We start from the raw sequence: 24,988 nt of genomic DNA, 5'->3' as shown, positions 1-24,988 counted from the left end.
ATCAATAACTTTACCCCCATGAACATTTGAAGATACCACACAACACATTGTCAATCCTTCCTGTCCCAATAACCTCTTAACATCATGAACCACCTTCCACAAGCTTGGGGCCGTGTAAGCATAAATGCACTCTCAATATGAGCCAGATATTTTCATATTACTGACGCTCAAATAGCCTAGAGACGATGTTTATGGCGCCTATGATGCTTCATATCTTCAACAAAATGGACCAAATCAACACACTCAATCACCCATCGTCACTGGTACATCGGTTGTGGCGTTAAAATTTAAAGATGGTGTCGTAATCGCAGCAGATAACTTGGGTATAATCTATTACTATAAGCTCCAAATGCATCTCACTAATGATTCCAATAGCATCATATGGTTCTCTCGCACGATTCACAGATGTAAAACGTCTTCGAAAATTCGCAGATACATCAGTTGTTGGATTTGGTGGCGACGTATCAGATATGCAATACCTGGACCGACTTCTCCAGTCCCTTGATACCGAAGAAGCATACGGCGCATCGGGTCACACCCTCAATGCTCATAATCTCCACAAATATCTCTCCAAAGTTCTTTACAAGCGTCGTTCCGATTTCAATCCTCTATGGAACACTTTACTGGTTGCTGGATTGGATGAACATGATAAACCTTTCTTGGCGAGCGCCGATTTATTGGGCACCACATTCTCTTCTCCAAGTTTGGCTACTGGATTCGGTGCGCATTTGGCCCAACCGTTGTTAAGAAAGGTTGCACCAGATGAGGAGGCTGCGGCGAAGTTGACCAAAGAAGTGGCTTTAGAGGCAGTTAAGGAGAGCATGAAGGTCTTGTTCTACAGAGATGCTAGGAGTATGGACAAGTATTCGATTGCGGTTATCACAAAGGAAGGTATCGATTTGAAGGAGAATGAAGAATTGGAGAAGCAAAGTTGGGCTTTCGGTAAGATTTCAAGTATTAAACACTCCGTGATATTTTGCTAACAATCAAATAGCTGAACAAATTCGGGGATACGGGACCCAGGTCAACTAAACGAATGATTTTAATATACCTTGCGCTGTAAACTAGACAATGATGAAATGAAGCATATCAAGTTTTGAGGTTCCTTGCCTCATGGTTAACAACTACCGTCCACCCCATCTCCAAGTCATTTCCTCAGTCGTTTGATCTCACGTTATCTAAGCAACCAAGTAACATGTGCATGTCCCAGTCCCACTTAGCTTCGATACTCCATGAATGTCACCCCTACTCTTTGATTGGTCAAAGCTATCCTCGCCAAAAGTGTAGGGAGAAACCGAAGCAAGAGGATGTACTTTCTGCTTTCTTATATAAAATATGATGTTCTTATGGTAGATGATTTACTTTTTTCAAGATGCTATTATTCTTCAACTTTCTTAATTACTATACTTCTAAGAACAGAAGTTCTGTGTTCAATCAAAAAATTCTTCAAAGTGTTTAATCTAATAAACGTCTATTCGATATGGCTAAAGTCCTCGCCTCTGAAGACATCGTCTCTCCAGAATCTATCAACCAATTCCAAAAATCTTCCTCGGATGTCCCATCTCAGTCTGTAGACATTGAGAAGAACTCCCGCCTCCAAGTCCCATCTGAAACTCGAAATGGTTTCCAGGCAGATCACCAAAAAACTTCCCTTTTCAAGAGTTTAGGGTGGCTTGATCGGCTCTTGGCTTTATGGATCTTTCTCGCTATGGCTATTGGTATTTTGCTGGGAAATTTTGTGCCTAACGTCGGGACTGCATTGCAAAAGGGAGAATTCGTGGGTGTCAGTGTGCCGATTGGTTCGTGCTTCTCTTTTTCATTCCTGGTCGATAGTGAAATGTAGTAACAGGGGATATTGACTTGAGCAGTTAATCTAGAGGAGAGGTTAAGGTGTATCAATTTACTCTAGATGCTAATATAACTATGGTAATATAGCTGTGTGTTTGTTAGCAATGATGTATCCGATTCTTTGCAAGGTCAAGTTCGAAACTTTACATCTTGTCTTTCAGAAAAAGGATATCTGGGTTCAGATTGGATTCAGTTTGGTCGTCAATTGGATTGTCGCCCCATTGTTAATGGTACTTAAACCTCTTCTACCTACCTTTGACCCTGTCACAACATAGCTAACGAGGTCTCATATACAGTTAGCTCTAGCATGGGCTTTCCTCCCTGACAAAGAAGAGCTTCGATCTGGTCTGATACTTGTTGGAATAGCTCGCTGCATTGCCATGGTATTTCTTCACCTTCTTTTGATTTCATGTTTACAACTCAGTCCACTAATCCGTCCTAGGTCCTAATATGGACTGGTCTAGCCGGCGGCTCAACTTCCTACTGCGCTATCCTCGTGGCCATAAACAGTCTATTGCAAATGGTTCTATTCGCTCCCCTCTCCGTGCTTTTTATCTCCGTCATTTCAGGCGCCGAAGGCCCTGCCAAATTCTCCTACTCAACCATCGCCTCCAGCGTAGCAGTCTTCCTCGGCATTCCCCTCGCAGCCGCTATCCTCACACGTTTTCTCCTCCGCCGCCTCACGTCTCCCTCTTGGTACGACACTGTATTCCTCAAATACCTCTCTCCTCTCTCTCTGCTGGGTCTCTTGGCCACTATCTTGATCCTTTTCGCAAGTCAGGGTCAACATGTTATCCAGCAGATAGTTTCGGTTGTACGAGTTGCAGCTCCTCTAATCGTCTATTTTGCAATCATCTTCTTCTTAACTTTGTTTGTGTGTGCGAGAATGGGTTTCGGATATAAGGTTGCCACGACACAAAGTTTCACGGCAGCAAGTAATAATTTCGAGTTGGCTATTGCTGTGGCGGTTGCGACGTATGGTGCGGATAGTGAACAGGCGTTGGCCGCTACGGTTGGCCCGTGTATGTACTCTGGATATGCCTTATTAAGAACATGTTCACTAATATTTTTCTGTAGTGATTGAGGTGCCAGTGTTGCTGGGTTTGGTTTATGTAGTAAGGTGGATTGGGGAGAGGAGAGGATGGAAAGATTAGAATTTGGAGTGTAGTAGAAGTTGGGTGTACGCTTAAAGTATTCAATTGAGAACATCACTTGCATTATTTAATGGGGTCAGGGGTCTTTGAGAGAATTATTAGAAAGATTGTATACTAGACCTCAAACCTTCCAAAGAATACATAATTCATGATCAGACAGTGGATAATATTGCATGCTTAGCTCCCGATAGCCCTCAGGCATCGAGAATAATAGCCAAGTATCATCATGGATAATTATTTTCACTCTTCCCATATGCAGTACATATCGTCAGAGAATTACATGTACACATGATGACCACCAATATATAGCAACACGTCAAGCACCACACCCGGCAACTCCAACGCTAAGCAATCCGTTCCAAATTCCAACAAGGGAGGACGTATGTATGATACTGGCACACTATAGATTCATTCATCGCTATCATCACTATCCACAATTCTCCGCTTGTTTCCTCTTCCCCTGATATCACCATCCCTCTTCCTCGTAAACATGTTCGGCGTCGCTTTCTTCCCACTGCTTAATACACTACTGGATGGGAAATTTACACTATTTTTAGTGACAGCATCACCTCTGACAAGATCCTCGATGGTAGGTAAGTCATCATCGCTACTGTCTTGTGTCATCGTAGGTACCGGTCTCTCAGAAGACAGATTCTTAGCTTTATCCCTCTCCACTGCCCTTCCCAACAACCCGCCTTTTCCTCTCCCCCTTTGTTTCTCATCTCCATCCCACCTCTCCATCTGTGGTGGGCTTGACGAAAAGTTGGACGTCCCTGTAAGGTTCATCTGGGTTTGGATTTGCGTGGGATCAATAAAATCAATCAGACTTCCCAGATCCGAGTCGTCACTCGCTTCTAGATCTTCCATGTCACTGGTTCTGTCAACTCTTTCACCTGGCCCTTCTTCTTCGGAATCAGGTGTTGGTTGAGGAATTTGAGAAGAGCGGAGATTTGATACCATGGCCATGGACGTGGTACTATCTTCAGAGTCGGAATTCTCGTGTTGAAGAGGGCGGTTACAACGTACTGGAACCTTTTTGGATATAGCTTTTCTAGATGCGGGTATTTTCTTAGGCGCGGGTGTGGTTTTGGTTACTTTAGAAAGCTTTAGGACTTGTGTAGGCTTTGGAGCTTTAGGATATCTAGCGAGTAGTTCCGCTTCTAATGGCATCGTTGGCATTTTACCAAGGTCAGATGGTGCTTCGTCTCCATATGGTTTGATATCACGGTTCCCAGGTGCTTGAGATCTCAAAAGCTTGCTGAATAGATCAACGCATTTTCTGGTGTATTTTCCGTGTGAAACTTTAGCTGTCATGGTTAGAGATCGTTGTGTGCTTGGCTGAGCTGTCAAATCGGGCATCTCGACCTCTTCCCAAGCACCATCTGGCACTCTTAAAAAGCGCCGATCAAGCTCTGCCAAATCCCTCTCACTTAGTAACACGGAGTCGAGTAAGGGTACTGGCGCTAGCTCATCATCATTCAGCTCACTAGGCTTTCGTTTGACGCCGAAAATTGCTGAAGCGGAGCCCGCGACACTGCCATTGAGTTTCGAGGCGTTACGAAAACCTGTCTCAACACCATCAGGCATATGAAATTTTTTGGCAGGCTTCTTCTTGGCTTTAGCACGTCGTTTCGGTTCCGGCAAAGATGGATCTTGGGTATTCTCCGGAGGAATCTCAATAAAACGTTTTTCGACCTGAGGCTTAACGTCTCTCGGAATGATACGAGCAGATAAATCGTGGCGAAAAGTGAAGCGAGAACCAGAACTAATCATTCTTTGCATCTGCTCATAATTGTCCTTCGACTTCTTGTATGAATCTTCCTCCTTCCCGCGCATGAGAAGGAGAACAATCTTACCAGCTCTCTTCCTTCCTGTACGTCCCATTCGCTGCAGCATCCTAATAGGGGATGAAGAAGAGTCATAGCAGACGATCAGGTCGACTTCTCCAATATCCAAACCCTCTTCACCGATACTAGTTGCAACTATAACATTTATGCCTCCTGCTTTGAATTTGCGAATGGTTTCAAGTTGTTTCTCCTGATTCATACCTTCTGAGCGCTTCGAGTCGCTTTGGCCCACAAAGACAGATGCTTTGATCATTGGGCCATGTTTGTTGAGTACCCGTGCTATATCTTCAGCACTATCCCGGTATTCGGTGAAGACAATTACCCGAGTGCTTGAAGGTGGCATATTGCCACGGGCCAAACCAGCGCCCGCGTCGAGAAAGTGATTCAGCACTGTATCGCACAAATGAGTGAGCTTTGGGTGGCCAATAAAGTCTTCCTTATTAATCCAACTTTGAATCCTGTCCATCATCTTTTTAAAGTCTGGATCATTAACGACTTGGTTTTTATATTTCCCACCCTTTTTGTTTCCCTCGACCTCTGCTCGAAAGTCCTTGATATTCGAAAAGAACGGCCCAATTCCATGGAAGTTGAGAATTTTTATTGCATGCCCCATACTCGTCAACACAGTAAACAAGGCATTCATCATTCCTTTGACGCCCATGTTTGCAGTCTTACCTGCACCAGATGCCATCCACGTCTTTCTAGCTGTAAGCATGCCAAACTGAGTAAGTGACATAGGATCCTTATTGTAATAGGCTTTTTGCGAGCATAACAAATTAACAAGCGGCTGAAGCGCCTTGCTAAAGAGGTCTCTAATCATAATGATTTCATCGGAAGGATCTATGAGAATCTCAGTGATATCTCGCCGATGAACGTACTCCTTAATGTCGATAGACTCTTCTGTTCGAATTTCAACCTCAGCAATTTCCAAATTATCGATTACCTCCTGAACTGCTTCCACGGTTGATCCAGGGGTGGCTGTCAAAGCAAGTACACGGAAACTCTTATTGAATCTTCGCAGAAACTCGACAACTTTAGTATATGCGTATTTGCCAGTTGCTCGATGTGCTTCGTCAACAACCAGAAGCGCGATCCTCTTAGGGTCAGCTATACCTGTCTTCAAATCATTTTCGACAGTCTGTGGCGTCATGAAAAACACTCTCTTTTCATCCCATTCTTCGGCTCTTAAAGCTGGGGTCTGATCTCCTGTCAGCATAGTCGTTGATGATCTCGGTATGCCCGCAATCTCGAAGCAAGCTTTAACTTGCTGAGACACCAAAGGTTTTGTTGGCGCCATAAAGACTATTTGTGAATTTTTCGTCCACCGAAAGAAGTTGAGCATGATGGTCGCTGCAATAAATGTCTTTCCAAGACCTGTTGGTAAAGCCACCAAGAGATTATTAAAAAGTCCCTTATGTACGATGGTGTATTGATATCGCCGTTCTGGACCTAGATTATTTGGATACACCCATGTTTTGATAGCCTCTCGGTCCAAAGAATGATGCGTCGGTGGCTCTGGTACCTTATCTACCAAATAATTATGCACTTTCTTAGCTTGTGTGGAAGATGGCGCCTGGTTTGGAGCACGTCCACCAAAGAGTGTAGTTTGACGAAGGCCATTCTGTGGTGCGACCAGTCGTTGAGAACGAACTGATTGTGTAAATTCGAATGGGGGCGATGAGTTGATCGTAATCAAACCAGTTGATATGTTTTGTTGTGGCGGGCTTGGAGAGAAAGCATCGGACGGTAGATCCTCGAGCTCTTTGGAGAAATCATAGGCGGCGGCTGGGGCGGACTGTGGAGCAGTGTTCTGTTTCTGGGCTTTGGTAGGCCGGAACACAGAAGCCAATGCTGATGTGGGCTTAGGCTCTAATTCCGGTGATGGGAGCGGTCTCGGCCTCTTATATATAGGTCCTCTAATTCTGTAAGGACTCGAATCAGGCATTCCGTCCGCTTGTGTCGCCCCCATGATGACTGCTGCCGGTACTTCTTCCGCGGCTACATGTATTCTGTATTTAGACTGCTTTTTCTCGTCTCCTTCATCATGGTCGCTAGATATAGAGCCTCGCGATCGATGTCGTTGCTGAATTGATAAATCATCATCATTGTAATCGTCGAGCTCTTGGCCTGAGCTGATTCGCCTTCGTTTTCTGCGATGAGAGGGATTGGATGGTAGAGTTTGCGACGCTTGAGTCAATGCTTCGGCTACATCCCAAACATCTTCGTCGATATCTCCATATTCATCATCCGACATCTCTGTCAAGTTTGAGGTGTTTCCTTGGGGTGTTGGATGGAGCCATAAGAAAGCTGTCGCGATTATCGAAATGGCCAAATCGCGTTCCTTATCGCAGTTGCTGATTGGGGAAAGCAAAATCACGTTAGCACGTGACGATTTACACTGAAGCGATTTTTTAACTCGGTTCTAACTGCAAGTTTCTCTTTCAATCAAAAGACTTCAACGTAAAGATACCTAAATATCAAGCTTTGTGATTCAATTTCGTTATGTGAACAATATTTAACGCCAACAATCCAATTTCAGTGCAATAGAATGATTTGAACGGAGTGCAAAATAAGGGATTTTGAGGGTTGAGTTATTTCAGATACCTGTGAATATCTACCAACAACCAACCAACATTCAAGGTTGCCACATCGGTATTCCAAGAATGGTCAATATAAATACCAACAAAGTGAGTTCTATTCTGAAAGATCTATATTCTTCGCGGTTTTGTTATGGCGCCATGTTATAGGTATCAAATCATCGGAGCCTTTTCGAGGACACAGAATAACTATGGAATCTAAACCTGAAAAGACCATCCTCGAAGCCTACATGGGCCTATACATGAGAGTATCAAGGAACCATAGCACTCTTGAAGAGCTTGTTGCAGCCTATCCATCATTGAAGGAAAAGAGCCTTTCTTGTCCCTCCGCGCTGACTGGTGAAGAGCGGCGTATATTTCTCGATTTTCCTGATGTGGATATGGAGACAGCGAATATCAGAGCGGCGACAGCTCTTTCGCGTGCGGAGTTGATTGAGAAAGCTGTTGCGGATCCGAACAGCCTCACGCAAGAAGAAACACTGCTGCTTTTAGCCAGGTTCTGGACGCCTGAGACAGATGCGGAGCGCGTGGTGATCTGGGAACTCCTTTGTGAAACGGAAGAAATAATCATGGGAGAAGAAGAAGCATCATTTGAAGCATATTGAAAACCCGCATATCTTCTCAACGAGCTAGAAGCGTTTCACGCCGGATCCAGAGAGTGGCGTGACCGGCCCACCCGCGCAAGAAAATGCAAGCCGTCGCCATGGCCGAGGCCGCCCTGCCCGATGCTCCAGAATAGATTCGCCGTCTCTATAGATAAGGAAAGGATTTGTGGGGGGTTTGTGGTTCTGTATGATGAGGCAACGCAGGAGCTGGATGCAGAAACTCTGGAAGATTTTCTGTGTTATTGGGACGGGTTCGTCAAATTTGCGCTGACGTACAGTGGCCCCAAGGGCATAATTGATGCAAAATGGCACATGATTTCGTTAATGCCGGGGTCTGCGGTTGTACCACATGCATCTGTGGCTGGAACTACTTTAGATGCAAGTGATAAAAGCACTCAATAGGATGGTGCGGTGCTTAGACGCGCCTTTCGCGAGATCCTCTAGGGCCCCCTGTAGTACGAGCAGAGAGCGGATGTCGCACCCAGAATCGTATTCGGCGGGCAACGTCGGTTTGACCACCACAAGGACGGACTTGCTTCTTCGGGTATCATCACCAATACCTTTCTGGTTTTTGATCGCATATGTATGGCCTCGGTTCTTGAATCCGGCAGATCCATCAAAAGTATGCGGATCCGTGCCTTTGAGGCCGATTACCCTGTGCCGGGAAAAACATACGCAGAAGGGTATCAGGGGTACACGTGGGTGAGACTAGACCAATTGGTGTATAACTTCTATAAGTTAAGGTCGATCAAAGCAGATAAGGTGGGTATGGATGAGATATGGCAGGCTGCACAGCAAAGCCGGAATCCTGCGTTTGTTGGTTTAGATACTAGGGAAGCAGGTAATTGGACACCGTCGGAACCGATGGGCGGCCTTTTTCCTGATAGTGTTTTGGGAAAGAGACTGTATGCTAAGAAAGAACCGTTGGAATAACCTTTGCAGAAACATGTGAGCAATTGGCAAGATATCGAAATGCAATGTGCATTTGGTTTCTCGAGCTAAGATCTCCAAGCCACGATAGAGATGATTTTGAAGATCTCCACATTGCCATTTTGTTGATCAACTACTACAAACCTCTAGAGACACCTTGATCTCATTCTCTCAACACTCTGCTCCAACTACCAATATATTCTGATATGTAGAAGTCTAATATAGCTCTTTCTTCTTAACAGCAGATACGATTTGGTTTTTAAAATTCAGTAATCAAGTAGCCTTTTCTTGTTCAATTTTAGCAGACTATATGCAACTTTCTCAAAGCGAATGATTGGAGAAAGTTACTATCGGGCTATCTCTAGCATAGAAGAAAATATCCTATGAATCTCACAATTGATAGCCACTGGTATTCTGCGACGTCTAGAGCATTAAGAGAATAGCTCAAGAATTCAAAATTGACCAGTCAATTTCGCATCACCACTTTATCCTTTCAATCAACTTACATACATACCTACAAGTCGTGAATGGCTCCATTGAATCTAAAACATACAACCAGTGTGTATCTTCTGAGGAACCTACTCGCATCCACTCGAGTCTGCTAGGCATAAAGAAGCAATATTCGAAAATATTTATGTTATAGTTTCCCACTTCCTGAAGTCCAACTATGAAATAGCGATGTGAACCTCGAAATTCATTTGAAACAAAGGTTTGTAGACCAATGTGTATTTGTAGGATCTTTTCCTTGATGAGATTGTAACATTTACCCTTGCAGGGAATGTATGTGTAAACTATCAAGCCCTAGTGTCACATCTATGGTGTCTTTTTCTGGAAAGTTGATAAGAGTACTAGTCGTTGCATTTAGGTTCTATCGTCGCACTTTGTTAACAAGCATATGGTGTTCTATGTATCTTCCCAAGTATTTGGATGAGAATGCGCCGGAGCAATAGAACTCTCCTCAAGAAGCCCGCTGCCTCCGTCCCGATTTTGCATCGGACTTTTGCACTCGACCGATAGGAGGAGTGAAAAATTCCAGCTCGTTGGATTATCCCTTTGTCTGCTCGCCTGGGCCAAAGAGCAGTAATGAGAACATTCAAATTGTTTGTCGTCATCGTCAGATTTCAATCAGTACAATCTTAGGTACATTGAAAACGCACTATTCCGTTTGTACTCCTGCTGTGAATTTGCTGGAAATGAAATTCAAATTCAATTCTCTTTATCCTCGATGCAAGACTCCGTGTCCAAGCCGTGATGATAATTCTCCGAGCCAAGGGGAGGACGTAGCTACCGGTTGAATAATTAGTGCATTAGGGATCGCGAAGGAATGCCCGGTGCTGCGCCAACATCTTATTTGAGATTTCAGCACTTTGGAAAACTGGATTTAGTGTCCTGAGGGCCATACAATCATCCAAATTGGTAGTACCGAGTACTATAAGTTCAAAATACAAACTTAAAATGGCCCCCAAACACAACATAGACTATATATATGCATGGAGGCTCTTTGCATCAGCTTGAGGATCTTGGCTTATCCTTATCCAAATATCAATGAGTGGTCGCACACCCACTCAACCACACGAGATTAAGCTTCTAGTGCATGCCTTTTCTTCCCATTGATCTCACATAAGTTTGATTTCCTCGCCGTCGGCAAAGAATGAAGCATGATAAGACCGTCGGCTTTCCGCATCATCCAGCAGTGCGGCCCGTCACACACGCTCCAACTCTTTGCTGTAAGTTGCAGGCTCCCGAAAATGTTCTCTAAAATCGGCCTCGGTATTCTCATAGGATATGTTTCACGGTTGGGAGCGACCGAGGTGCTTTTGCAGGTGATACGACGTGTGACAAGTCGTGAGAAGGCTGGTGCAGAAGACATGAGCATGGTACCATGTTACCTGGACTGCGTTTTTGGCAGGTGTGGTTTTGACATGTGCATTTTGACAAGACTATCTACCAAATCTAAAATTCCTTCCAAATGACTGCCTAAAGTCCAAATGATGGTCCAATATACAAAGAAATTACCAATCATACTGGTGATGTCTTCGAACTCTCCTATAGGAGCTTCGTTTCGGCTCTTCGAGTTGAATCATTTCTAGCTTTTGGTTTCTCTTCATCAATCCCTGCAGGTCCAGTCTCTGTAGCTGTTTCTTCTCTAGCGATATCTTCCTCGTTTGTCTCGTTGCGTATTTTATAAATGATGACCGGTGCTGCGATAACAAGTGAAACAGCAAGAAGGACCCAGCAAATCAAAAATTCATTCATCGCAGAAATGTTTGAATTGTTTATGCGGTAACTGATAGCACCACCCGCAGACTGGATACCTTTGTAGAAACCAATATAGATCGACGCCTTTCGAGTATCGCTCGTAAATTTCCCCAAGATCCTAAAATATGTCAGCTAGGATTTATCATCAAATACCAACTGATGACTCACCAATATACACAGTTCTGCCAGATAGCATTGAAAATTCCATAAGCTACGTACAAGAACATAGGTCCAAGATAATGTGCATCATCAAAGTCCATCTTCTGATCCTCAGCGGCAATTCCTGTTTGATAATAATGCCCCTTTTGCCACGTGTATCCACCTGTCCAGATTCCAAAAGTTAGAAGTACAAGTCCAGTAACAAGTCCTTTTGCCCGAACAGATCGGCTCAAACGATCGTTATCCAAGGTATGGCCCACAACTAGCGCACCTAGAATCTCTGATAGCCAGTAAAGAAAGTTGTTGAGAGCTCTGGTGCGGATATTGAATGTTTTAAGGTTGAATGTGTTGAATTGATATGGATAACACCAGTTCGAAGTGAGAAACATGGGAAATAATAGGACAATAAAATAGTCTTTGCGGATTAATTTGCAAAAATGTATTGCTTCGTTTCGCCAGTCTGTTTCCACTGTTACTGTGACGTGAACGCGAGTTCCATCCTTCCTTTTGACATTCTTGGGTTGGCACAGACAAAGAGACAATATCGCCCCAGCGAACATTAGAGCAATGATAGTAACGTATGTATTGTCGGAAGCAACATTGCCAGCGCTTGTTTGAAGCTCTTGACAAAGAGTAACCTTTGCACAAACTGTCAGATTGACTTGAGTGAAGAATGGAGTTACTCACAAGACTTCCTATTGCAGCACCACTATTATAGATAGCCCAGAACCAAGAGGTTGAGCGCCCTTTCTGATCATCAGAGGGATAAGATATTAACATAGCCCCTTGCGCTGCCCAGAAGGGCCCTGCGCATACCCCTAAAAATGCCCCCCCAAAGATCAAGAAGCCTCGATTTTCGATGTGTTTATAAGCGAGAAAGCTACCGCCGTAAACCACATATGATATGCCACCAATAAATAGTGATGCCCTGAGCCCAGCTATATTGACTATGAAGCCGGCGAAGAACCCTATAATTGCAAAACAAGCGTAAAGTGCGATATTCGACTCATTTGCCGGGCCAGGGGCCACTAATCCAGCTCCCCCAAGCCCATTGAGAGCATTGAACATACCAGGACATAGTAGACAAATGACTGCAACTATTGATAGCTGAACTGACGGTGAGGTGATTGGAGGAAGTTGTAAACAACTGAATTTGCAAGTATGATGTATCAGGGAAATTTCGCCTGACAGACATGGAGTCTCGAGGTAAGCCGAAGTGGTACTATGCTCATTGCTAGGTCTACTTGTGGTATGAGATCGCGTGATACTCATCTTTCGGAACCGATACTTTAACACGATGACGAAGAGGTTGGTGTTCTGAGGAAAGTTTAAGATGAGGAAAGAGGGCATCACTATGTTCCCATGATCTTACTATATCAAGATAGGACTTAGCAGTGATTCCCCTAGTGCCTGCCTTACATATTCAACAGGGATATTGTAAAAGTGGAGATATCAACATAACCAGTATAGCCTGTCAGTAGGCGAGTAGACGTCGTATTTCCATACGTCAATCAGACGAGAGTACAATAGCATGTATATAAAGATGAGATCAAAAACCCCATTTCTGTCATGTTGCATGTGTCTCTGCAGAATCTTTGCGGGTTACCCCAGAATAAGCGGGAGTAACGGATCGGCCGTTGAACATCACCATAGTCGCTGTTCCACTGGGAGAGCCTAGCAACTCCAGAATATGATATCGGCCCCCACTATCCGAATGTTGTGTTTTTGTGATGCTGAAAAATTACTATGTAGTTCCACTGCGAGCCAAAAACTTAAGAGAGAGAAATAGGAAGGCATAACGTGAAGCCGAATACCTGGTATAAGGGAGGGAGGGCAATGTTGAGATGTAGGGTTGAGAGACTCTTATCACGTGGTTCCCAAAATATATCTTCCTCGATTCGATGTTACATGAAATCAAGACAATCATCTCATATCATCTCATCGTTTCTTCACTCGAGATCCTACGTGAATAATGTTAGTACTCGCAACCTGATGCAGAACATTGATCTAAGGTTGGGTCCAATTCCATCTCCTCTCATTGTCCGTTCCATATACACGTGCATCTATTGATCGTTTAGATATCAGACCTTTAGTAACGCTCAAATTGATCGATATCGCTTGGTTACGGAGAGCCCAATAACTCTTTAACATTGAAACAGAAGCCAAGCAATCCTGGAGGGGGGTTCTGAAGCTGTCCTTACAGTCAGATTGGTTTTAAAATCACAGTGTACTGTACGTATAGGGTGTACGTATAGGGTATCTGCATTCTTGAGTAACGCCACTATGGAAGGTGGGTCGGGAGAGTAGTGTCGTGCTTCGAAGGAACCCAATCTGTTCTCCACAGATACCTCGCACATATCGTATATTGTACGATGCAAGTGAATTTTACAATAAAATACACATGGGTGTGTCTGGCGCTTGGCACGTGTGCAGATGTATGAAAGCCTGTCTACTCGGTCTCCATTCGCTTGCCATCATGTGGGAAGTAACACCATCTCAAGTCTCCACCTTATGGTTACTGATCGTATTCTTCGAACCATAGTTCCTAGTAATTGAATACCAAGTTTCGATACGGAAGCTCTAGATTGCTCCCGTGTGAAACCTATCTCCACCACCCCGCACCCTCCCACTTGCCCCATCATGGGAACTATGGTATCGGGTTTCTTAGCAGGTACCTGAAAATAACGTCGGCTCAAAACAAACTGTTTTGCAGATGCTAGTGATCCTTACCTCAACCCTTTATGTCATGGCACCTTCTCTTGACTCCTCATTTTTCTTGTTATTACCAATAAGAGTGTGCCGGTAAAGTAGTCTTCAATTCCCCGGCCCGCCATGTGTTTCTTTGTTAATTCTAACAAACGAGATAGTGGCTCCATACTTTACTAAATCGCGGCTTCAAATCAAGATAGTTGACATGCATCTCGTGGTGACGCGAGAATCTTGGACGCCCTTCTATCCTAGTCTCCCGCACTCTTGCGATCAAGAGTATACTAGGCCCCGATGCATTCGAAGAGCCCCTTGTAACCATTATTGTCGCCTTTATCATTCTTCATCTTATAAATTGAATTACGTTGTCCGTGTTCTAGACTTCCTTAACACCATTTCACAGATCTTGTACGCTTACTAAAATACTTGAAAACCACCCCATTAGCCCCCAATATTTTTTCGACAACCAGTAAGAAGGTTTCTCTTGTTGAAAAAATGCTTCCAGCTATCCTCATCTTGAATGACCGCTACTATCCGAGTTCCACGAACTCCCCTGCTAAGGTTGGGGCGACTGCTTTTGCGTTACAAGTAATACGAGTATTAGAGGACGCGGGGCTGTTTGGCGGCGTTATTCTCTATGATCGTCAGGATCACTTAGCGGCGCCCATTGTACAGCTTGTGACAAGAGATTCAACACCATGCGTCAAGTTGTCTTTCAACTTTGGCATGAACACTGTGCAAGTCCGATATGCCTTATGTGCCGCCACAGCTCTACTCGTGGCAAAGTTTTCAAATAGTCTACCACCAATGCTATATTATCAAACCGACACACTCCTCAGATATCATCCGAAGCGTCTACCTTATTGCGTCACCCACCACGGCCCTTTCTACAGCGATTTCACCCGCCACTTTACGGAAGGCCTTGCTGCTATAGCATATGGCTCCGAGAACAAAGCTTCTCATCTGGCAGGGACTCAAGAGGAAGGCTTGCGACATCTCAAAGCTTCTGATCGTGCCTACGTTCTACAACATTCCAACAAACAAGGCGATTATCTCATAGAGCGAGGTATTGATCCTGCCCGAATCCGAGCACTCAACCCACCGATACATTCAATGAGAATATACCACCATCATAAAACAGCCAATATCGAAGAACTTGTGTCCTTTTCATCAAGTGAAAGAAATCTTATTTTTACCGCCGTTGCTCGTCTAGATTATTTCAAGAATATAGAGCTATTAGTAGACTCAGCGGTGTCACTCCTCGACCGTGGGAAACCTGTGCGCTTATTGATAGTGGGTGGCGAAGGGACTTCAGACACAGCATCAGCGAGGTTGATAGCCCGCGTCCCACAGAAACATGTCGCTCATGTCAAGATCACTTCCAAAATTCCGAAGGATGACATGTATGCACTGTTTGATTATGTACGAACGCATGGCATATTCGTGTGTACATCACGTTATGAGACTCTTGGGATCACTCCACTTGAGGCAGCCCTGAGTGGTGTGACCACAGTGATGCCTGACTGCGACCTTGTCGAAGCTTCACGTTATTTTCCCTCAAGCTTTTGCTTCGACCCTACAGTAACCGGGCTTTCGCATGTATTAGAAGGGTTTCTTTGCAATGCGTTGGAAGATTCTGGAATGAAGCTGCAATGTTTCATTAACAGCTTGATTTCAGAGGAGAGATTTGTAGTTGACTTGCTGACGGCATGGTCCGAATTCTCACAGCTTGCCCTCAAAACTTTAGCCAGTTCAAACGGTACCGCCTACAATAAACCCACTCGACCTTTGAAGATCAGAGGTCGAAGATATTCCATGTAGCCTATTTCATGTATCTCATTCTTTCTACTTGAAAGAAATTGAAGAAGGGCTGTTTGGGCGTTTCGTTAGGGGATTGATTATAGTAAAGCACCAAAAGCAATAATGATATATGATTTTGACGCAAGCCACAATGCTGATCTTGTTTACTCTGCATTTTTCAATGTGACAAATCCCCTTTCCGAGGCTGAACCCGAATCTCGATCACTAAGCGTTATATTTGGGGACAAGCGCCATTTGAACAAAAGTTAGTACGAGCCGTTACTCCAGATATCAATTCTAGTACAAGTAAAAGCTAAGAGGAAAGCAGACTGAACGAAACCCAGATGCCTTTTGCCTGTTACCTTCCCGAATCTTGCAATAGGGATACCCGACTCGGTAGTCTGCCCAATTCGTTGGGTGATATGAGGCTATAATTGAATATAGGGATGACATCAGGAACATGCTTGAAGCTTTGTTGGACAATTAGATCAACTCCGCCATTAAGTTACTTTTGAGTTCAAATCGAGGAGGTAAACATACGTTGATACTATAAAATTGCTTAGGTAATTTCTAGTTGTTCGGATAAAAGTAATCGGATGTTTCCATTTAAAGAATCGTCTTTCATTGGCCGTAACATTCCAGGAATTCCAGTACCCACTGAAAACGCCACTAGTAGAGTGCACCCGTAGACGCGTTCCTAGCTCTATGTAATAAATTGTGTATCTGACGTTGAGGTGGAATTGTTAAACATGAAATTCTGCCCTCGTCAATGACATAGGTGAAAACTATGAAATTTATCAAGCCATCTTGGCTTTCTCACAGCGGTAAGTCTGCTTTTATTATCTACAGATTAATGCACTTAAGAATTGGCTACTTGTATCGTTCTATTGATGTCGCGTTTGGCTAACCTTTGCGCTCAATGCGCCTCGATGACTAGGAGAGCAGAAAGACCACGAAGTCTACAGTCTCCATGTATCGCCTGATGGTAAACGACTGGCGACAGCCGCTGGTGGTAAGATGGAGCATTCTAATTGCCGCATTTGCAGAGACAATTTCTAAATACTCGAAACAGATGGCCACGTTAGAATTTGGTCCACAGAGGCAATTCTCGGGGCAGCGGGGGAAAATCCACCTGCAACACCAAGGCAATTATGCCATATGAGTTATCATTCAGGCACTATACATACTGTTCGGTTCTCGCCAAACGGACGATGGCTGGCTTCTGGAGCAGACGACAAGATTATTTGTATCTATCAACTGGATACACAACCAGCAGCGCACTCTGCATCCTTTGGTACTTTTGAACTTTCTATGTTGCGGACAGACCACAAGATAAATGCTGACGAGTATTAGGAACCAATGAACCACCACCGGTAGAGAATTGGAAAATTGTTAAGCGTCTGATTGGACATGACAGCGATGTACAGGATCTTGGATGGGCTTACGATTCTTCGATAATGGTATCTGTAGGGCTGGACTCGAAGATTGTTGTTTGGTCGGGGCATACATTTGAAAAACTCAAAACTCTATCGGTCCACCAGAGTCACGTCAAAGGAATTACATTCGATCCCGCAAACAAATTTTTTGCGACTGCTAGTGATGATCGAACGATCAAGCTCTTTCGATTCACCTCACCGCCACCTAATGCTACTGCTTATGAGTGTATGAATAACTTTACTTTTGAGCACTCAATAGCGGCGCCATTTAATTCGTCACCTCTCACGACATACTTTCGACGATGTTCTTGGTCTCCGGATGGCAACCACATCGCCGCAGCAAACGCAGTCAACGGGCCTGTGAGCTCCGTTGCAATTGTGAATCGGGGGGCCTGGGATAGTGATATTAACCTAATTGGCCACGAAGGTCCGGTGGAGGTTTGCACATTTTCGCCGCGTTTGTTCAGCAAGAACGAATTCACCTCGGAAACTACGGATCAAAATGGTTATAGTACACAGCCTCTAGTTACGGTAATCGCCTGTGCTGGACAGGACAAAAGTTTAAGTATCTGGAATACCAGCAGCTCTCGGCCATTACTCATTTGCCAACAATTGGCCAGGAAGTCAATTTCTGATCTTGCTTGGTCACCAGATGGACTTTCTCTCTTCGTGGCGAGCTTAGATGGAACGATAATTGCTGCACACTTCTTGAAAGGCGAGCTAGGACATATTGCACCATTGATGGAAAATGAGAAAGCTTTGAATAAATTTGGTGGCAATCGCAAAGGCGCTGGTGTTGTTGAAGACGTGTCATCAATCCAATTGGAAGAGATAAGCAGGGCTGATGAACGTCAAAAAACAGAAGGAAAGATGAGCGCTCTCATGGGAGGCGCCGGTCCAGCAGTGGTCAATAATGGAAACTCGTCGTCAACCCCAATGACCGGGGTAATCAATGCAGCCCCAACTACGAATGGCAAGGCTGCACAACAACCAGAGACCCAACAGCCAGCACCAGCTGATCCCAATGCAGAAAGATTGGACGCTTTAAAACAACGAGTTACAATTACGAAAGAGGGGAAAAAGCGTGTAGCGCCCTTACTTGTCTCTGCGTCAAGTACAGGATTGTCATCCTTACCCCAATCTCAGCTCATGGCGTCGAGCTCCAACAATGTTCAGAATGAAGCACCAGTATCAATATTAGATCTATCCAAACCTTACGATGGACTCCCAAGAGGTGGTCTTACAGCTATGCTGCTAGGCAATAAGAGGAAAGCCATTGTTTTGGAAGGTGATGAAGAAGAGGATGATGATGAATATCCTAATAAGCGATCAGCGCCAGCTGCTGGACCCGTTCCCATAGTAATCAATGGGGTTAGTGGACTGGAGAATGCTTTACCAATACCACCGGTCAACGGCGTTGTTCCAACCCCAGAGTTCATTCGGCCAGCCGTTGTCAACCCATCTCTGTCGGTTAGTCAGGTACGCTTAGCAGTACCGAAAATTAGAAGCCACGTCGTCAGATCCCTCAATCGTGGCAACCTTGCATCAGCAAATGGTAACGTTGCTGGAGGATCTGATGAGGGTGCAAAACTATCCGAGGATGTGATATTGGAGGCCCGGAATCCCATTGTTATAGCGCCTGTACAAGTCAAAGACCCTTGCCGAATTAGCACCATCAAACGAGGTATCACACTATGGCAAGACTTTCTTCCTAGGGCTGTTATCTTAGTTACAGGTAACAAGAACTTTTGGGCGGCCGCTTGTGAAGATGGAAGTATTCACACATGGACCCCTGCGGGTCGCAGGATATTAAACGCTCTCGTGACTGAATCCCAACCAGTCATCATTGAATGCCGAGGCTGGTGGTTACTCTGCATTACTGCTGTTGGAATGTGCCATGTTTGGAACCTCAAAAGTCTCGCTTCGCCACATCCGCCTGTCTCCATGGCGCCAATTTTAGAAATTGCCATGCACTCATTGGGCACGCATACAACATTTGCTCCAGGTGTAACATCGGCCCATCTTAACTCCACTGGTCATATCATTATTACACTGAGCAATGGTGACGGTTATATGTACTCTCCTAAGATGTTCGTTTGGCAGCGATTGTCTGAAGCATGGTGGGCTGTTGGTAGTCAGTACTGGAACTCTAATGACTCCTCAATCAGTCATTTGCAATCTACAGGGGTTGGTCCCGAAAGTCGCAAAGACGGCGAGATTGATAGCTCAAACTTATCGGCAGGGATCATTCCTCACCTGGAAAGGCATACTACCGGCGAAGTGTTACTTAAAGGTAGAGCCTACCACCTCCAACGACTCATCAAAACACTACTCTCCAAAGATGGTTTCGAGGGCTTCGAATCAGGTGTCAGCATTGCTCATCTCGAAAACCGCGTTGCTGCTGCCTTGCAGCTTCAAGCTAAGGATGACTTCCGCCTCTATCTGTTCATGTATGCGAAACGTCTCGGAGCAGAGGGCCTCAAGAACAAGATTGAGGAACTCTTGCGCAGTATCCTTGGTGGAATTTTACAAGGAAAAAGCGATCTTTCCATAGCTGAAAAGGGCGAAGGATGGATGAGTGAAGATGATCAATTGTGTGGATGGGACCGGAAAGAGCTCCTGAAAGGAGTTGTACTAATATTGGGTAAGTTTCTCTTCTTCGCTCGTTTAATTATTTCAAGGTCTATATGCTAATACACCCGACAGGCAAATATCGAGATTCGCAGAGACTGACGGTACAATATGCGAGGGTGCTCGATATGGTCGACCACGAAACTATCTGAGCAACACTTTTTCCATGGATGGATGGCTTCATTGCAGCGGCGTTGTGGATGGATGATTGGGCTTTATATGAGGGGATATCGGTGTCCTTGGTCTTGGCTTGGCAATTTCGCCCGTGTGCGAATATCATGTAATCATTGATAATACCCTGTATGTGATTATGAAAAGCGTTTTGAAAATATTCTTGTTCGGGTGTTTTCTAGTGTGAATAATATGATACCGATCTTGGATATGACAGATTTGTTCGGCAACGATTTTCGACGGCGCAATAGGACCTTTTGTGACTGGTGCATTCAGGAGACCATTGGCCACCACAACTCTACCAAAAAACTCGGCACAGACTAAGTTGCGGGAGCTAGATATTAGACTCAGAACACACCGTTTTGTTGCACGCCTATATGGTTGTACAACTAAAATGGCGTGGAATTTAGTTCGATGTGGGGAGCTGGCTAGTGGCGAATGAAATACTATTATGATGGGTTACCAGCGTACTGACTGCATCGATTATTCTTCGTTTCAAGAAACCCTCTTCAAATTGCCATGAAATTCTTATACTGCATAAAGTACGTAGTCTTTCTCAAACAGTAATCGCTTTGAGATCGAATACCTCGAGGTCTAGACAGCGAAGCTATAGTCTAGAACCTATTTGTCGAATATTCGGGGGATAATAATAAATGCTTCCGAGACGAATCATAGGATAAAATCGAAGATAGATTATCAGACTTATTTTGGGGATATACTCGGATATCTACTGGACGATTCGGGTAGCACAAGGGGCTCGGGCTGTGTACGGAAATCCCACGCCGAGATGTTGGGGTTGAAATGCCGAGGTTCCGAGATCGATATTGTATATCCAGTAATTCCTCAGACTTTAGAATCAAAATTCTCATATATCAGATTCATGGTTTCGGGTTCTGTATGAAAAAGTAAGTTGAAACAGAAGACATTGCTTATTAGTGTTTAGTTATGGATATTCTGTAAAACATTTTGAATACTTTGACTTATAACGCTTGACCATGGTATATCTATTGTGACTGGTGAAAGACACAACACCTCTTTCTTGCATCTACCTGAATCCTCACTATACCATTACCAACAATGAAGGTTGAAACATATAATTGAAGATCTATGAGGATCAGCTTCGGCGAAAAGATGTGCGAAGTCTCACTACTCCATGTAGCTTGATGAACCGCTTCGGCCTGGCCTCGAAAAGATATAGATTAATATATCTCGTTGCTCAACCACAACTCACATAATAAGCACTCTCATCTGATGTAACGAAAAGGTATATCTTGCGCAACATGGGAAATACACCCCTTCAGTGGTTCCACTCGAACGTGGAAAACGATCTATACTTGTTATACACAACAACTTCAAATGTTGAATCGTCTTACCCGAGCGAAGAGATAGGCATGATATCGTTCTATATTGAAGTCTCAGGGGTGATCAATCAACCATATCGATCGAGAAATATACACAATCACGCAGCCATTGGACCAAAAATATATTGCCAGAGCCAATGCAACGTCAAGATCCGTATGTGGGCATTGTTTTATCTCTGATGCTCATAAATAATATATTTAAAACCATTCATCTGCCCAGCCCTCAATAGACACTCCAGGCTGAAAGCCCTAGCCGATAACCTGATTAAAACAGTCACTATGAACAAACAATCGCACAAGCAAAATAGTGTGATCGAGAAAGCCAGAGCAAGAGGTTGAATTATCCTGTCGTAAAAAAAAAGATGATTACAATCTCCAATCTCGTCCTACGTATGCGGAAATCCGGAATCGATCATGTAATTACTAATCCAAGAGGATGCTCCAGTTCCTTGTTGATCCATTCGTCAACTATAGTCATGCTGATCAGTAGTCTTTCCCCAAACCCTGAAGATCGCTATGGCTTTCACAAATCTTTTCTTGCAAACGGAGAAGGTGACAGATATAGACTCTCTCATGAACAGATGATGAATAAATCGTTTGTGAATAGGCGTGTTGATACTATTTACGAGCAGGTTTAGTCTTGTGCTAATTGGCTAAGCTTGTTAACGTTTTGAATTTTGAAGCATGAAGCAGCTTTTGCTGTTTTGAAGAAAGAACTTCCTCTCACTACTACCAGCGACATTTATGGCGAGACTGTTTTCCAGAGCACACTTTTCTTTGTCATAAGTACGAAATTCAGCGACTCTCTTACTTGAAGTCCGATTGTGGCCTCAAGCGCCCATCGCTTAACCATTTCAACATTAAGCTGATTGATAATTGTGGCCTTCACAGCAATCGCTACACCCTTTCTCTTGGGTTTATCCACCTCAAGCCCCCTTTCAGCATCCAAAACCAGAGACGACAACAGCTACCTTTATGCCGCTACACATTTACATTACGCTGGTGTTGCCGACATATGTTCCTGTTGTGTGCAATACTAGACGGATATTAGGATGCCCAATCCCGTCATAAATGGGACTATGGTGGTCGTTTGGGCTAGCCAACAACAAATGGGCTACATTAGACCTCAACGGAATAGCATTGAAACCCCCATTCTCCAGATAAAGGTCTTCACAGATGCTTAGAATAATCAATCATCTGCTGAAAAGTATCTCTTGGTCTTGGCCTTCCCTTGTTGTGCTTTAAAATCATCCGGGATGACTGTATGATGTACAACATGAGGTCTATAAATCGCATCTACTGGTGGCATCCTATGGATGTTTGTCAGTATACTTCTTTGATACCCATTGTGACATTCTTCCATGTGGATTGCATCTAGTTTGACCCCTCGTGCTCGATGGCCAACATCAACAACCACATTTGACCACAAAATGATAGATAGACGACACGCAGCCAGCAACAAAAATGTGAGACTAACCAATCATCCAAGCTCAAAGGGAAGTACTCATAAAGTGCTTCTTCGTTGTCTTCGGGACTACCTACACTGATCGCTTTCTTCGACCAGCCAATCTTTCCATTCAGTCCGCCATCCTTCTCAGAACTACCTCTTTGGCTTGCGCCTCTATCCCTATCTCTGTCCGGAAGACCGGATGTATTTCTAGAAGGAGTCTGAGAATTTGAAAATCCCGGGTCGTCATCAGCTAGGGATAGATCTATTGGGGCTCCAGATGACTGGGATGAAGGCTTGACATTAGTGGAATCTGTTTTCCAACGAGTTTTGGGAACAGGAGGACGATTATGAGATGAATTCCTCTTCGTACGGTGTGAAGGAGTGTGTGGCTGGTCGGGTGTTAAAGATGGTGATGAGGATGTGAGGTTAGGCCAATCAGGTAACTCTAGCGGTTGCTGAGGATAGTTAGTTCCATACTCGCCACAAAAATTCGAAAAACTTTTTCAAAGAAGGGTTAAAGATGATGTGGAGATATACCTGAACAGAATTCGGTGCGTAGAAGCGATAGGAGGATTGAGAGGTTATCGGATCAACTTTTACCATCGGTCCGGCTTCATTGCTCATAGTCCTAGATTTTGGCTCCCCCTTCTTCTCACTAATAGGCACATCTTTCCTGCTGTCAAAATTTCTCGGACTTCTTCCTCTAACGATGATTGCTCCGGATTGAATCTCTGTCAACTTAATCTGTTCCCCAGTGGCTAATGTAGCCATCAAATTAATTTGAATGACATAATGTTGCTGCAGCCCTTTCCTCCTTCCATTATTTGCCGTCGCATGTTTGAATTGCAATCGCTTCCACGCTATAGGAATGGAGACACACGTAGGATCCAGCTCCGGATTCATGCTCAAGTCCAAGGGCCATTGTGGTGGGGCTGCACCAGCTTTATCTTCAGAGGTCGTCACATTCGCTGTCTTCCATGGCACACTGATAATTTCGGTACTCTTCCCCTCAATGCTTTCTAGGGCAGATATCGTCGCAGTCAGATTATATATTGGAACATGTTGGCCTTGTTCATTTATTATTCTCGTGATGGATCTTGATAAGATAATGGTCCCAGAAATTTGAAATAGATTTCGTCGATAGCAAGTCAATTCCATTGGTCTCCCCACAGTCTCACTACCAAATACATCTTCGGCCACAAAGAACATCCCATATAATTCTGCATTCATTGCTGGCCAAGTCTGTCCATTATCATCTAAAGTCGGCACTTTCATTATCGGTGCGCCAAACCCAAGTAGTTTATTATCCGGGTCGCTAGAATTGGTATCGCCATTATTTTCTGGATTTGGGTCATCGAGCAGTGACTCGAAAGGCCCAGAGTTGTAGGAAAAAGGATCTTCAAAAGTAGTAGAAAATGCGTCAGATATTTCGTACGAGGGTGTGAATGGTAATGAGGGCATTCCTATATGAACATCGTCCCTTGTCCTTGGCCGTCAGTACATGTACTCTTCTTTCCTCGGGGATCCCTCGAGATTAAACATACAGCAACCCGTCCGCCTCGAACTTCAAATCGTGTTCGAAAGCATCCATGTTGAATTGATTACTCCTTGAGCCCGGAGCTGTTAATCGTAGAATGTTGTGAGGAGAGGTCGATGATGAAATGGTCAAAGTATCATACGCTGCCATATTCGCAACCTTATGATATGGGTTTACTCAAGAGTAGCGCTTTATACAAACAGGACGACAATGTTGTTGTTAGCATTGTAAGATCGATACTCAAGTAGTTGAGAAGAATAACTTCAACTGTCTGAGTCGCAAATGAACAATCATCAAGGATGTTAATGGTTAATAAGTTCAGATGAGTTAAGTTAAGTTGAGTTCGGGCAGGCGAGAAGCCGCAAACTTGGCCATCAGCCCAAGCAAGCGGGACATACTACTCCACAGTGCCGATAAGGACCCATAAGGGGGATAGAAATCCAAACTTTAGCTATTTAACTAAAAGCTACACATGCAAACTAGTAATTTATGACGAT

General features: G+C 44.2%; 9 protein-coding genes across 9 annotated transcripts; 6 read left to right on the top strand and 3 right to left on the bottom strand.

The window, feature by feature from the left end:
• Positions 1 to 84: 84 nt before the first annotated feature.
• On the top strand, positions 85 to 1,032 carry EAF01_006116 (uncharacterized protein; the record flags this gene model as incomplete). The annotated part of the gene is made up of 4 exons (XM_038914370.1): positions 85 to 114; positions 176 to 323; positions 376 to 942; positions 995 to 1,032. 4 exons carry the CDS (start codon positions 85 to 87, stop codon positions 1,030 to 1,032), a joined length of 783 nt encoding a protein of 260 aa, XP_038770819.1.
• A 323-nt stretch (positions 1,033 to 1,355) lies between these two features.
• On the top strand, positions 1,356 to 3,159 carry EAF01_006115 (uncharacterized protein). Its single transcript, XM_038914369.1, has 5 exons — positions 1,356 to 1,799; positions 1,936 to 2,078; positions 2,145 to 2,231; positions 2,291 to 2,870; positions 2,926 to 3,159. The coding sequence occupies exons 1-5, from the start codon at positions 1,481 to 1,483 to the stop codon at positions 3,000 to 3,002; spliced, it is 1,206 nt and encodes a 401-aa protein (XP_038770818.1). The 5' UTR covers positions 1,356 to 1,480; the 3' UTR covers positions 3,003 to 3,159.
• Positions 3,160 to 3,410: 251 nt separating this feature from the next.
• On the bottom strand, positions 3,411 to 7,103 carry EAF01_006114 (uncharacterized protein; the record flags this gene model as incomplete). The annotated part of the gene is made up of 1 exon (XM_038914368.1): positions 3,411 to 7,103. One exon carries the CDS (start codon positions 7,101 to 7,103, stop codon positions 3,411 to 3,413), a length of 3,693 nt encoding a protein of 1,230 aa, XP_038770817.1.
• A 534-nt stretch (positions 7,104 to 7,637) lies between these two features.
• EAF01_006113 (uncharacterized protein) lies at positions 7,638 to 8,051 on the top strand (the record flags this gene model as incomplete). The annotated part of the gene is made up of 1 exon (XM_038914367.1): positions 7,638 to 8,051. One exon carries the CDS (start codon positions 7,638 to 7,640, stop codon positions 8,049 to 8,051), a length of 414 nt encoding a protein of 137 aa, XP_038770816.1.
• A 624-nt stretch (positions 8,052 to 8,675) lies between these two features.
• On the top strand, positions 8,676 to 8,984 carry EAF01_006112 (uncharacterized protein; the record flags this gene model as incomplete). The annotated part of the gene is made up of 1 exon (XM_038914366.1): positions 8,676 to 8,984. The coding sequence occupies one exon, from the start codon at positions 8,676 to 8,678 to the stop codon at positions 8,982 to 8,984; it is 309 nt and encodes a 102-aa protein (XP_038770815.1).
• Positions 8,985 to 11,027: 2,043 nt separating this feature from the next.
• On the bottom strand, positions 11,028 to 12,671 carry EAF01_006111 (uncharacterized protein; the record flags this gene model as incomplete). The annotated part of the gene is made up of 3 exons (XM_038914365.1): positions 11,028 to 11,358; positions 11,409 to 12,037; positions 12,087 to 12,671. 3 exons carry the CDS (start codon positions 12,669 to 12,671, stop codon positions 11,028 to 11,030), a joined length of 1,545 nt encoding a protein of 514 aa, XP_038770814.1.
• A 1,929-nt stretch (positions 12,672 to 14,600) lies between these two features.
• On the top strand, positions 14,601 to 15,926 carry EAF01_006110 (uncharacterized protein; the record flags this gene model as incomplete). The annotated part of the gene is made up of 1 exon (XM_038914364.1): positions 14,601 to 15,926. The coding sequence occupies one exon, from the start codon at positions 14,601 to 14,603 to the stop codon at positions 15,924 to 15,926; it is 1,326 nt and encodes a 441-aa protein (XP_038770813.1).
• A 712-nt stretch (positions 15,927 to 16,638) lies between these two features.
• On the top strand, positions 16,639 to 20,478 carry EAF01_006109 (uncharacterized protein). Its single transcript, XM_038914363.1, has 5 exons — positions 16,639 to 16,729; positions 16,843 to 16,917; positions 16,978 to 17,199; positions 17,259 to 19,985; positions 20,048 to 20,478. Exons 1-5 carry the CDS (start codon positions 16,693 to 16,695, stop codon positions 20,122 to 20,124), a joined length of 3,138 nt encoding a protein of 1,045 aa, XP_038770812.1. The 5' UTR covers positions 16,639 to 16,692; the 3' UTR covers positions 20,125 to 20,478.
• Positions 20,479 to 22,693: 2,215 nt separating this feature from the next.
• On the bottom strand, positions 22,694 to 24,641 carry EAF01_006108 (uncharacterized protein; the record flags this gene model as incomplete). The annotated part of the gene is made up of 4 exons (XM_038914362.1): positions 22,694 to 22,814; positions 22,982 to 23,409; positions 23,492 to 24,434; positions 24,499 to 24,641. 4 exons carry the CDS (start codon positions 24,639 to 24,641, stop codon positions 22,694 to 22,696), a joined length of 1,635 nt encoding a protein of 544 aa, XP_038770811.1.
• Positions 24,642 to 24,988: the final 347 nt, after the last annotated feature.

The sequence above is a fragment of the Botrytis porri genome, assembly GCF_014898465.1.
Source record: "Botrytis porri strain MUCL 3234 chromosome Unknown BPOR_007, whole genome shotgun sequence".
NCBI classification, from domain to species: Eukaryota; Fungi; Ascomycota; class Leotiomycetes; order Helotiales; family Sclerotiniaceae; genus Botrytis; species Botrytis porri.
The sequence above is the reverse complement of the archived record's forward strand: the minus strand, read 5'-3'. Positions and strand labels throughout refer to the sequence as shown.